Source organism: Artemia franciscana, chromosome 18 (assembly GCF_032884065.1).
Source record: "Artemia franciscana chromosome 18, ASM3288406v1, whole genome shotgun sequence".
NCBI lineage: Eukaryota > Metazoa > Arthropoda > Branchiopoda > Anostraca > Artemiidae > Artemia > Artemia franciscana.
The window spans coordinates 16,369,224-16,382,822 of record NC_088880.1 but is presented as its reverse complement, the minus strand read 5'-3'; the positions used below and the strand labels follow the sequence as shown (position 1 = coordinate 16,382,822).

General features: G+C 39.1%; 1 protein-coding gene across 1 annotated transcript; it reads right to left on the bottom strand.

Moving 5' to 3' along the window:
- Nucleotides 1-7,113: 7,113 nt before the first annotated feature.
- LOC136038388 (uncharacterized) lies at nt 7,114-8,916 on the bottom strand. The gene has a single exon (XM_065721459.1). The coding sequence runs from the start codon at nt 8,914-8,916 to the stop codon at nt 7,114-7,116; it is 1,803 nt and encodes a 600-aa protein (XP_065577531.1).
- Between the last annotated feature and the right edge of the window lie 4,683 nt (nt 8,917-13,599).

Sequence of the window (13,599 nt, the reverse complement as noted above, 5' to 3'; positions counted from 1 at the left end):
TTGCAATTTTGTTTTTGCCAGAAGAAAGTTCGTGGATGCTAGTTTATTTATTTATTTTTTGGGTTTTTCCTGAGGGTAAGTATATCGAAACAATGGTCCTAAAACGTCGTGAGAGGGCTCATTGGAACGAAAATTAAGGGCTCTAGGGCCTTTTTTAACTGATCGATAAAAGTGGAGGGGAGCTAGTTCTTCTCTTACACCCCTTTTCCCAAAAGCCATCCAATCAAAATTTTTGAAATAGCCATTTTTTCAGCATAGTTAAAATAGTCAATAACCTCTGGGAATGACATGACACACCACAGCCTCTGGAGAATTGGTTGTAAGTTATGAAATTCGTCCATTGTCTGCGTATAGTATTTGTTATTGGGATGTGTACAAATATTTTTTGGGGAGGGGGAATTATCTGCAGGGCTCCATGAGAAAATTTTCCAAGGGGAGGGAAGTTTTAAGGGCCAGAATCGGCCAGAATGTCTATTACGCGCGTGGGGGGCTTGGAAGGGCAAAGCGCCCCCACAAACTAGGTGTTGGTGTGGCGCGAAGCGCCACATCAACAGATAGTAAACAATAAAACATAGAAAAGGATCCTTTTCTAATTTAGGCGAAGATACTTAGAAAGAGGTCAGCAACATTTTTTTTTAAGGGGCTTTAAATATAGGTTTTATTTCACACTTTCTTCTATAGATCTGCAATTTTGTCAAGGTTGTAGCATCTACCGCAACTTAGTAAAGAGCCAGATCTGTGATGTATTACATAAAGAGTCCAAGGGGCGTATTATCTTTCATATCGTTCATATCCTCTATTAAATATTGAGAAATTTTGGAACGCTAAAGGATATTAAAAGAATTTAGATGTGTGGTTTTTTTAATTTTTCGAACGTCGTGTTATTATTGCAATTTCTGCCTCAATGCTGCAAAACATTTCGAACACCTCATAATTGTGTTGCAAGACCTCAGGCAAAGTGTGGAAAGTGTGGACCTCAGGCAAGATAGATGAATATGACATTGCATTTTGAAAAGCTCCGCAGAACTCTTTCCTGGGGCCAAAAAGGAGGGTTTCTGCTTGTCCACGAGCAAGAGCCTATGGTGTGCTAAGTGAAGTGGTATTATATAGCCTAGGTCAGAGAGGAGTATCTGAAGTTTTGCAGCCAAGATTTTGTTTCATCAAACCATTTTTCTACTTTCGAGAGGAAAGCTCCGTTCTAGCAGGCAGGCACCACTTTCAAATTGAAGATGGACTAAAATCTATAAGTGTTAAGTATGTGCGGCAGTTACCCGACCCCACAACCAATATATCTTCTTTGAGTGATAAATAGAAAAATTTGCAGAAGCAAAATTGTGGCATTTTCCCACGGGTCCGAAAATGCTGCCTTCTATTGTTTCTACCCATTTCTGTTCGCGATTTCAGCTGAGTTCATCATTCAGTTTTTCGGACTTTGGATTGCGGTAGAGAAATGTTATCAAATTTGCCTAATAAACCTTAGAAGTTCTCTCATTGCTAAGGAAATTGGAGCTTATCCTTTGCTCCTTTCTAAGTGGTGACGTTAGAAAGTTGGCCAACGGAAAAAAAGAGCTAAGAGCTAATATGGCACTTGTGACGAGGCATGAAGAGCTAAAAGCCAAGAGATCATATGGTATGAGCTGTAACAAAATTCTATGAATCAATAGGTTGATTTGAAAGGAAAATAAGAAAATTTATGCCGGTCAGGATTTAAAAAAAAAGCTCTGAGTCACGATGTCCTTCTAAATATCAAAATTCATTAAGATCCAATCACCCAATTATATGTTATAAATAACTAATTTCTTCTAATTTTTCCTCTTCCTTTAGCCCCCCAGATGGTCGAATCTGGGAAAAAGACTTTACAAAGTCAATTTGTGCAGCTCCCTGACACGCCTACAAATATTTTATCGTACTAGCACGTCCAGAAGCACCAAACTCGCCAAATCACTGAACCCCTCCCCCTAACTCCCCAAAAGAGAGTGAATCCAGTACGGTTCCGTGAATCACATATCAAGAACATTTGTTTTTTCTATCCACCAAGCTTCATCCCAATTCCTCCACTCAAAGTGTTTGCCAAGATTTCCCCCTCCAACTCCCCCCAATGTCAAAAAATCTGGTCGGAACTTAAAATAAGAGCTCTGAGACATGAATTCCTTCCAAATAGGAAGTTTCATTAAGGTCCGATCACCTATTCGTAAGATAAAAATTCCCCAATTTTCACGTTTTCCAAGAATTCCAGTTTCCCCCTCCAATCCCCCCAATGTCACAGTATCTGGTCGGAATTTTTAATTAGAGCTTTAAAGCCCAAGATCCTTCTAACTATCAAACTTCATTAAGATCTGGTCACCCTTTCGTAAGTTACAAATACATAAATTTTCAAAATTACCCCCCCCCAACTCCACCAAAGAGAGCAGATCCGGTCCGGTTATGTCAGTCACGTATCTTAGACAGGTTTTTAATCTTCCCATCCGGTTTCATCCTGATTTCACCGCTCTAAGTATTTTCAAAGATTCCCTGTACCCCCCAACTGCCCCCCCCCAATGACGCTAGATCTGGTAGAGATTTAAAATAAGAGATACGAGTTACGAGGTACTTCTAAATATGAAATTTCATTAAGTTCCGATCACTCCTTCGTAAGTTGAAAATACGTCATTTTTTCTAATTTTTCAGAATTAACCCCCCTCCTCCAATGGAGCAGATCCATTCCAATTATGAAAATCACGTATCTAAGACTTCTACCAGATTTCCCAACCAGATCACGATTTTCATCGTGATCCCTCCAACCTAAGCATTTTCCATCATTTTAGGTCCTTCCACCCCAAACTCCCCCCAATGTCACCACATCCAGTCGAAACTTAAAATAAAAGCTTTGACGCACGATGTCCATCTAAATATCAAATTTTATTGAGATCCCATCACCTGTTCGTAAGTTAACGATACCTCTTTTTTTAATTTTTCAGAATTAACCCCCCCCCCCCAACTACCCCAAAGAGAGCGGATCCGTTCCGGTTATGTCAGTCATGTATCTAGGACTTGTGCTTATTTTTCCCACCAAGTCTCATCCTGATCCCTCGACTTTAAGTGTTTTCCAAGTTTTAGGTTTCCCCCTCCCAACTCCCCCCCCCAATGTCACCAGATCCAGTTGGGATTTAAAAAAAGAGCTCTGAGACACGATATCCTTCTAAATATCAAATTTTATTGAGATCCGATCACCCGTTCGTAAGTTAAAAATACCTCATTTTTCTAATTTTTCAAAATTACCCCCCCCCCCCAACTACCCCAAAGAGAGCGAATCCATTCCGGTTATTTCAATCACATATCTAGGATTTGTGCTTATTTTTCCCACCAAGTTTCATTCCGATCCCTCCACTCTAAGTGTTTTCCAAGTTTTAGGTTTCCCCTCCCATATCCCCCCCCCCGAATGTCACCAGATCTGGTCGGGATTTAAAATATGAGCTCTGAGACAAGATATCCTTCTATATATCAAATTTCATTGAGATCCAATCGCCCGTTCGTAAGTTAAAAATACCTCTTTTTTTAAATTTTCAGAATTACCCCCCCCCCCCCCTCCCAACTATCCCCAAAGAAAGCGGATCCATTTCGGTTATGTCAGTCATGTATCTAGGACTTGTGCTTATTTTTCCCACCGAGTGTCATCCCGATCCCTCCGCTCTAAGTATGTTCCAAGTTTTAGGTTCCCCCTCTCTACACCCCCCTCCCCCCCCTCCAAAAGTCACCAGATCCAGTCGGGATTTAAAATAAGAGCTCTGAGACACGATATCCTTCTAAGTATCAAATTTCATTGAGATCCAATCACCTGTTCGTAAGTTAAAAATACCTCTTTTTTTAAATTTTCAGAATTACCCCCCCCCCCTCCCAACTACCCCAAAGAGAGCGGATCCGTTCCGATTATGTCAATCATGTATCTAAGACTTGTTCTTATTTTTCCCACCAAGCTTCATCCCGATCCCACCACTCTAACTGTTTTCCAAGTTTTAGGTTTCCCCCTCCCAACTTCTCCACCCCCATGTCACCAGATCTGGTCGGAATTTATAATAAGAGCTCTTAGACACGATATCCTTTTCTTATCAAGAAAATCCTTCCAAATATCAAGTTTCATTGAGATCCGATCACCCGTTCGTAAGTTAAAAATACTTCATTTTTTAATTTTTCAGAAATTTTTCAGAATATAAGAATATAAAAGTTTGTTACGTAAGTTAATTCTTAAGTTACGTATATTTTTTACTAATAAAAAAATTCGTTAAAAATTAAAATTTATAGTTGCCTTTTTATGTAACTGAAAAATTACATGGCAACTAGGCCTCCTTCCCCATCCCTTATTATTCAAAATTGTCTGATCAATACTAAGAGAAAGCCATTTAGCCAAAAAAGGAATTAATATGCAAATTTCATTTTAATAGTTTATGTGTGAAGAGCCAAAATCAAACTTGCATTAATTCAAAAACGTTCAGAAATTACATAAAAAACTAGTTTTTTTTAACTGAAAGTAAAAAGCAACATTAAAACTTAAAACGAACAGAAATTACTCTGTATATGAAATGGGTTGTCCCCTCCGCAATCCCTCGCTCTTTACGCTAAAGTTTGACTATTTGCCACAATTCTGCTTTTAAAACAGTTAGAAGCTTTAGCGTAAAGAGCGAGGGATTGCGTAGGGGACAACCCATCACAAATACGGAGTAATTTCTGTTCGTTTTAAGTTTTAATGTTGCTCCTTACTTTCAGTTAAAAAAAACTAGTTTTTTTTATGTAATAATTATCTAAGGGTATATCTAAAATCCTTTTAGGTTTTGTACTTTAAGGCTGTAGTTTTCCTTAAAGAACTTCCTTTTTCCCAAATATTTTCTGAAACTTATTTTTTCTGTTTATAATTAAAATCCTTTTACTTCTGGTTAACATTGGGAAAATTTGAAAGTTTTATTTCAGTTTTTCTGCCTTAATATCAAAATGATGGATTGCAATAAAAGTTTTGATATAAATTGATTATTCAGTCAAAGTTTTTCGATCAATATTAGTTTAGCGTAATGGAATTTATTAAAAGCCTTAGCAATAAAATTATGGGTGCTTAGAAAAGAGTATCATTAGTAATCTAAACTGAAAATCTGTGTAATTTTTAGTCCTTTACATGGCTGAAGGCATCCTAATCCCCATCCTGTTGACATCCGTAAATATATGCTTAATTTAATCTACTATTTCATGAAAAGAAACTTTATATTATATTCTGTGATTGAAAAGAAATTTTGAACTAAAAAAACTTTCATTTATTGAAAATAAATCTGTTTCATTATCTAAAAAAGACGTAACAAATCCATTCAACTAGAATCCCTTAAGGTTTTTTTTTTCCAGAAGCAACCCAGATTCCATTAGGGTTCCCTTATCCCAGAAGCTATATTTGGGATGAATAGAAATCCTGAAACTTTAAAGCAGAATAGCTTGAAAAAAAAATTTCAGTTTTCTGCGCTAAAAATGTACTAAAATTTCAAAAATTCATTATTCTCGGCAAGTTCTCTATGGTCTGGTCTACTTACAATGAAATTATCATATCGATTGGAGAAAAATAATGTTTGGTACATATTTATGGCTTCAAGAATCGATTCTGGCCACTCTAGTTTTAAGTATAGTTTTTTTCGTTTAGGTTTAATTATTTAGTATACATGTCTAAGAAAATGGTAGCTGATCGGAGGAAAACAAATTTGACTAATTTTGGGCATTACGATTCGATACAATAAGTTTATCGAATAGCTTTGATGTTCATTGTCATTAGGAAATATTTTTTTTGTCTTTGATGTTTTTTTGTTTTTATCTCAATGCCATGTGAGCCTAAGCAACCCGGGGAAAAAACCGGGTTTCAGCTGTCAGATATGAATAGAGCATGTCTTCAAAATATTGTTTTCAGTAAGGTTTAACTGACCCTGTCTACATGCCTCTTAAACTACAAACCTATCAGAGACTTACAAAATTCTGGCCACTTTTGGGGTATCACAAACCATTGCCTTACCTTAGACCTTAGATCCTCCTGTGCCACCAGAGGCACCCAGGGCATCCACGAAGAGCCGCCAGTCATCCCGCATGTGCGCCGCTGCCCAAACATCTTTCCACTGGGGCTGGATCGTCGTGTGGATGTTAAACAAATCCCGTTGGTAGGTGCGACGCAGCGTGTTCCTGGGTCGACCTCTCCTGGGAGTTCCCTGGGGTTGCCACTCTAGGATCTGCCTAGGGATCCTGTCTTCCTTCATACGGATCACGTGCCCAAGGTAACGCCATCTACGTTGCCGGATGACGTCTGTGACCCTGGGCTGGCCTGAGATAGAGCGGACTATCTGGTTTGTGACTTAATCCCTCCAGTCGATGTTCAGGATCCTCCGAAGGCAATTGTTTTCGAAGGCTATGATCCGTCTTTCTTGTTGCTGATTCAACTTCCAGCACTCACTGATGTAGAGAAGTCCAGAAAGGATGTTGCTGTTAAATAGCCTCAATTTCAGCTTCAGGGAATACTTTTTTGATCGCCATACTGGCTTTAGTAGGTTAAAAGCTCCTGTGGCTTGCCCAATCCTCTGCTGCACTTCTCGCTCACTTGATCCTGAATTCTCCACAGTATTGCCGAGGTACCTGAACTCCACGACCTGCTCGATGGTTGAACCTCTGCATTTCATGTCCAGAGGGGAATCTGTTGTTGCCATACTCTTTGTCTTCTCCGTGTTGATCTTGAGTCCAAGTCGGCTAGCATTTTCACGGATAGTATTAAGAAGATCCTGGATTTTGGCCTTGTTCCTCTCCATCAAGGCAATATCGTCAGCAAAATCCAGGTTGGCTAGCTTTTTGGCTTCTCCAATTTGGATGCCAAATCCTGTACAATCATGAAGTACGTAATCAATAACGAGGACAAAGAGTAACGGAGAAAGGACACAACCCTGTTTTACGCCGGACATGATACGGAAATATATAGTGTTCCCATCTTGGGCTCGAACACAACATTCTGTGTTTTCATACAATGCAACAATTAGAGACACTATTTTTCGGGGATTCCATAGTACCGCAGTATTTTCCAAAGCGAGTCTCGGTCGATGGAGTCGAACGCTTTTTCGAAGTTCACGAAAATCAGGTACATTTTTGTCTCCATTCATTGGACTCCTCGATCATCATTCGTAGCACATAGATGAGGTCAGTGCAGGAAGGGGACGGCCGGAAGCCATGCTGTTCCTCACGCAAGTGACTATCAAGGGCTGTCTGAATGCGCCGGAGAATAATCTGTGCGAAGAGTTTACCCGGAGTCGAAATGAGACTAATGCCCCTCCAGTTGTCACATTTTGTAGCGTCACCTTTCTTAAAAAGTTTGATGAGCGTACTTTTTGTCCAATCATCAGGTACTTTCTCAGACTTCCAAATGCTAGCAAAGAGTGTCAGCCACACAGTCATACATATGCTAAGTGATGCTTTTATCATCTCAACTGATATCCTGTCTGTACCTGCAGCTCTACCATTTTTCAGCTTGCAGGCTGCTTGACTGATTTCTAGATCAGACGGTTCTTCGGTGCTGATTTGGAGGTTCAAACAGGGGGTTACGGGGATGTCAGGCGGATCCAGAGGGTGGGGTCTGTTCAGAACCTTTTCGAAATGCGAGGCCCATACTTCGGCGATTTCCGATGGGTCTGTAACAGTTTTGCCACTCGCATCCTTGACTGGTCCGTTTACGTTTCGGCTTTTCCCCACGATTTCGTTAGTAATCTTGTATACGGCTCTGGAGTCACCTCGTTTTGCCGCTTCCTCCGCCATGGCAGCTTTTTCCTCCAGAAGGTTGCGCTTGCCCCCCCTTGCACTTCTTTTGACTAGTTTATCCAGATCTATGTACAGTTGATTCTTTAGGACTGTGTCGTTGTATTCACCACCATTAAGAAGCTGCTGTTTTAGGTTGCGTCGGTCACCAATCAGGTTCCATGTCCTCTCGGATAGCCATTGGTCTTTGGGCCTCTTGACATACCCAACCGTAGCAGCAGCCGTTTGGCTGTAAACCTCCTTGATGGTGTTCCAGGTCGACTCCAGGCTGGCGTCAGTGTCATCATCTAGGGCGAGGGCTTTGAACATGTTAGAGAGTGTAAGGGCAAACACAGTTCGTATTACCGGAGTGGAAAGCTTTGCGGAGTCGAAGGCGGGGTTTGTCTTGGGACTGGTCTTCGGTGCAGCCTTTAACTTCAATGATATCCTTGCTATCATTAGGGCGTGATCGGATGCCACGTCAGCTCCTCTAAAGGCTCTCACATCTTGTAGACTAGGCTTCCATTTTCTATTTATCAGAAGGTGGTCGATTTGGTTGTGCGTTCTCCCGTCTGGGGAGTTCCAGGAATATTTGTGGATTGTTTTGTGTGCAAACATAGTACCCCCAATTATTAGGTCATTTGTCAGTGCAAAGTCCACTAGTAGCGTTCCGTTCTCGTTTATTTCGCCGAGTCCTTCGCTTCCCAGGACCTCTGGGCAGTAAGACTTATCATTCCCCACTTTGGCGTTGAAGTCACCGGCGAAGCAGATTAAGTCATGACTAGGAATGTCTTTTGCCACAGCTTGAAGGGTGTTGTAAAAGCTGTCCTTCGTCACGTCATCTGCGTCGTTAGTCGGTGCATAGCTCGCTACTAGGGTTAGTTTTGCGTTGTTACCAGTGAATCGGGCTGTGATGATCCTTTCGTTAATGGGGGTCCATTTCGTCAGCGCTTTTGAGGCTGGTTTGGAGAGGATTATGGCTACACCTGCTTCTTGATTTTTCTCAAGGCCACTGTGCAGGATAGTATACCCCATATTCAGGTTCTGTCTTCCTGCTCCAGTCCAACGGACCTCAGAGAGGGCTAGAATATCCAAGCCATAATTATCCATTTCTTTCAGAACCTGTTCAGTTTTTGATAGTTGGGTCATGGTTCTTACATTCCAGAAACCGAGTTTAATAGGACAATTGGGTTTCAAAAGCGTGTCCGGGGGCGGTCCAAGGTCGTCGTCGTAGGGGTGTCCGGGGATGGTCCATCGTCGGTATCACGTTGGGCAATCATATCACACAAATTGGGAAAAAAACTTTGGCTCACTTTGGATGTTTCTGTAGCATAACTTTTTTCTAGGGGCAGGCTGCTAGGCCACCGCCAAACCCTCCTCCTTTATTCAGGCTTGGGACTGGCTGTAACTTCTTACAGGCAGCGAAAATTAATTTCAAATATATATCTTCTATGCAGGGTCCATCTATCCAAGAAACTTATGAGCATCCTTTTAAAGCTAATTGGAGAGAAAAAATTTAAGGCTCAATATCTGTGCATCCCAAATCTTTTAGTATTTTGGTACGGAATAATCAAAGGAATTCAAAGTAGGGTAACTGGGTTGAATAAGAGGTATCAAGGATCTTAGATTATCGGAATAAGAGCTTTGAGCCTACTTCTGAGTGAAACAGTTATTTAAAAAAAAATAGTTTTCTGCAAGCAAAAGTTTCTTTTACCCACTAGCTTAGGGATATAAGTTTTAAACTTTCAAGAATGACCATTGGTCATTTTTCGTACGAACGAAAAGGAGACAAAATAATTTGCACCATTATCGCTTTCTCCGGTCATGAAGTTTTGAGGCCTCATATCCTCCGAAAGTCTTAGCTCGATTGTTCTAGCAGTTTCTAGGATATTAAACATACGTTATTTTGATAGTCTCGGTGAATGTGCTTTCTTTTGATTTACTTCACTACTTCACCGTATGTAGATTTGGCGTTTAACTTGGGCCATTAATACTATGTTTCTTTGGTAGATTGGAAATAAAATTCCCTTGCTCCACATCTACTCCCACTAAAAAAGCAAGAAAGCCCCTTGTATTCTTCCTCTGTGACACTACAAAAGTTTTAGCTCAAGGCTCATCTATCTTTCCCAAGATGTCCCATATATGTCATTTTGATGGCCCACATACATAGTTTATTTTTATATACATTCGACCCTTCTGGAGTCAAAATTTGAGATTCACATGGTATCCTAATATTCTTCACAAATTTCTAATCAATCCACCAAGATTTGAGGTTTACACAACCGCTAAACATTCTATGATATTTTTTAGCTTTATCTCTACAGTTTTCCCCAGGATATTATATTTACACTGTTTTTTTTTCACCTCGCAAAACATAACGTCTTTTGATTTACCTTGTCTGATTTACCCATTGAATATCACAGTGAAAAAACGTTTAGGTGGATTGAGAAAATGCATTTTTACTGCAAAAAATATTTGATGGATGAGAGACAAAAATAGTTTAGATGCCTTCAATCTTATGTTTTGGGGAAGGGGGGAAGCCTACCTCCCTCCCAAAAAGTTTTGAAATCTCTTGGCTCCGGCCTCTTGTCTCGTTCTCCCCAACAGTGCTTGAAAGTTTCAACCTCATCCCCCAGACCGCTGCCAATATAATGTCGATATGCTATTTCGATGACCTGGATACACATAGAGTTTTTTATCAACTTCTTTCCCTCCCCAGGTTGAAATTTGAAATATACTTTGCCCTTCCCTTTATATATACACTGCCTGGAAGTTTCATCTGAATCCCCAAAGCTACTCACGAGACGTTGCAGATAGTTTGAAAATTCGGGTGCACCTAGAGCCTTTTGATTTCTCGTATCTACCCGTGTCGACTACCAATAATGTTTCCAGATAATGCTCTTATTAGACTCTTAGAATCTTGGCCCTAGCGAACGTTCTCTAACAGTGCTGTGAACAATGGTAAAATTACTTATTTAGGGTCAATGCCCCCCCCCCCTAGAGCAGTGGAGTTGTTTTGACGCCAGAGGCATGCTAATTGAACCTTTCAACGTTTCAGAACAAAATAACTATATCATGAATTGGATCTAATTTGACTAGATTTACGTGTAGGCCGAGCAGCCAATACAAGTATGGAAGGTTGACTGATTCCCCTCAAACCACTTTTGACCCTATAATAGAGCAATTTCCAATCAAATAATTTCTGGACGTTTTTTAATTAATGCATTTTTTTTTATCTTGGCTCTCCACGCATAAATAATTAAAACAAAATTTGCATTTTTTTGGGGGGGGGGGCTAAATGGCTTTTTCATAGCTTTAATCGTAAGATTTTGAAAAAAAGGAGCGAGAGAGGAGGTCTAGTTGCCCTCCGATTTTTTGATTACTTAAAAAGGCAACTATAACTTTTAATTTTTTACGAACGTTTTCATAAGTAAAAAATATACATAACTTACGAATTAACTTACTTAGCGAACTTCTATATTCGTATGCTTTTATTGCGTATATGAGGGGGCTCACCCCTCGTCGATACCTCGCTCTTTACACTAAAGCTTAAATTTTGTCCCAATTCCTTAAGAATTACCCCTGAATCACAAAGGCCGTAGAATAAATAGTTGAAATTACTAAAAATACTTTAGCGTAAAGAGCGAGGTATTACGAGGAGGTAAACCCCTCATATGCGTAATAATTTCTTTTCGTTTTAAGTTTTAATGCTGCTCCTCACTTTCAGTAGAAAAAAATTTTTATATTTATTTTTTCATTGTTTTTATTTTAAATAATGCTTGAAAATCCTGCGTCCCCTCCATTGAAAGTCTCCTCCCCAATAAAACGTTCCTCCATTGAAAGATCCTCCCACGTAACCACCCTTCAACTCTCCCCCCAAACCAAAAAAATCTCCCAGAAAACGTCTTTACACTTCTCAGTAACCATTACTATATGTAAACACAGGTCAAAGTTTGTAACTTGCAGCCCCTCCCATGGCGACTGTGGGGGAGTAAGTCGTCCCCAACGACATAGTTATTAGGTTATTCGACTATGGTGAATAAAATGGCTATCTCAGAATTTTGATTCGGTGACTTTGGGGGAAAAATGAGCGTGGGAGGGGGGCCTAGGTGCCCTCCAATTTTTTTGGTCACTTAAAAAGGGCACTAGAACTTATAATTTCCGTTAGAATGAGCCCTTTTGCGACATTCTAGGACCACTGAGTCGATACGATGACCCATGGGAAAAAAAACAAAAAAAAAACAAAAAAAAAAAACAAATAAACACGCATCCGTGATTTGTCTTCCGGCAAAAAATGCTAAATTCCACATTTTTGTAGATAGGGGCTTGAAACTTCTACAGTAAGGTTCTCTGATACGCTGAATCTGATGGTGTGATTTTCGTTAAGATCGTATGACGTTTATGGGGTATTTCTCCCTATTTTATAAAAAGGGGCAAATCTTCTCAGGGTCGTAACTTTTGATGGGTAAGACTAATTTTGATGAAAATTATATATTTAAAATCAGCATTAAAATGTGATTCTTTTGATGTAACTATTGGCATAAAAATTCCATTTTTTAGAGTTTTGGTTACTATTGAGCCGGGTCGCTCCTTACTACAGTTCGTTACCACGAACTGTTTGATACTGCTTAAATTTAACGTCATTTTAATTAACTACGCCATAAAAACATGACAAAGTACAATCTTTGAAAGTAATTAGTATCCATTAGCGCCTGCTGTACAAACGATGCCAGGAATAAGAGGGCGTGCTAAGGAAAGCATTTTTGCGTATCTTTATGATTTACAATACTTCCGCTGCGACCTAACCTTCCATTAGTGTTATCCTGTTTAAAGCAAAGTTGAAACCATAAAAAAATGACATTTTAAATTATTTATTTGCTGGTCTCCAATGAATAGAAATGCATGATTTTTAAGACTTATATCGAAAAATTGCTTAACTATATGAGAATAAGTGAATAGGTTTAAGCATTAGTATATCATATGATACTATAGCCTAACTTCAAAATGATCATAACATTGTTTTAAGTCATTAAAATTTATTCTGCTTTTTTGTTTGAATTATGTACACTTTATTTTGAATAGCGATATAATAGTAACTTTTGCATGAGAAAGTTTTATTCCAATTTCTTTCAGGACAGTAGCAAGGCTGAAATCTTTCACTTAAGGAGATACAAACAATCATCAATGTGTCTTAATCTAAACAACAATACTAATAACAATAGCAGTCAAAAGGAGTGGCGCGTGCTAATAGCAGGTCAACAGTAACTTTAAGAAAAGAGTAAGTTTTAATAAAAATATTTAAATCACAAGAACTGGCTTTTTATGGCAATTCCAAATATATAAAATTAGTTAAATTTAAAGTTACCCAGAAAATTTACAAGCTTGAGAAAATGAAAATGATTATCCAAACAGGAGGAAAACATGCCCATAACGGTGAGCAATCTTGGTGGTAATTACACTATAAAATGCGGCACATCAGAGAGCCATATTGCAATGATTATAAACCCTTGCCTACAGGAAATTGATTTTCTTTTCTCGAGAAGGAATACCTGCACGTGTCTTCATTTCTTCGAATGTTTTTTCTCTCTAGATTTTCATCTTGAAAATCTGGGAATTGATGAGCCTATGACTCATTCTAGAATTTCAATCCTCTGTCCTAATCAATATTTGGAGGAGTACACTTTTTTCAGGAGTATTATCAGAACTCTAAAAAGGGAGTTTCAATTACAATTCATACAAAAACAAAATCTACCATTTAAGCTGATTTCATATTCAGTATAAATGATATATTCTGCAAATGACAGATATACAAAATATATCAAATTTTAAGGT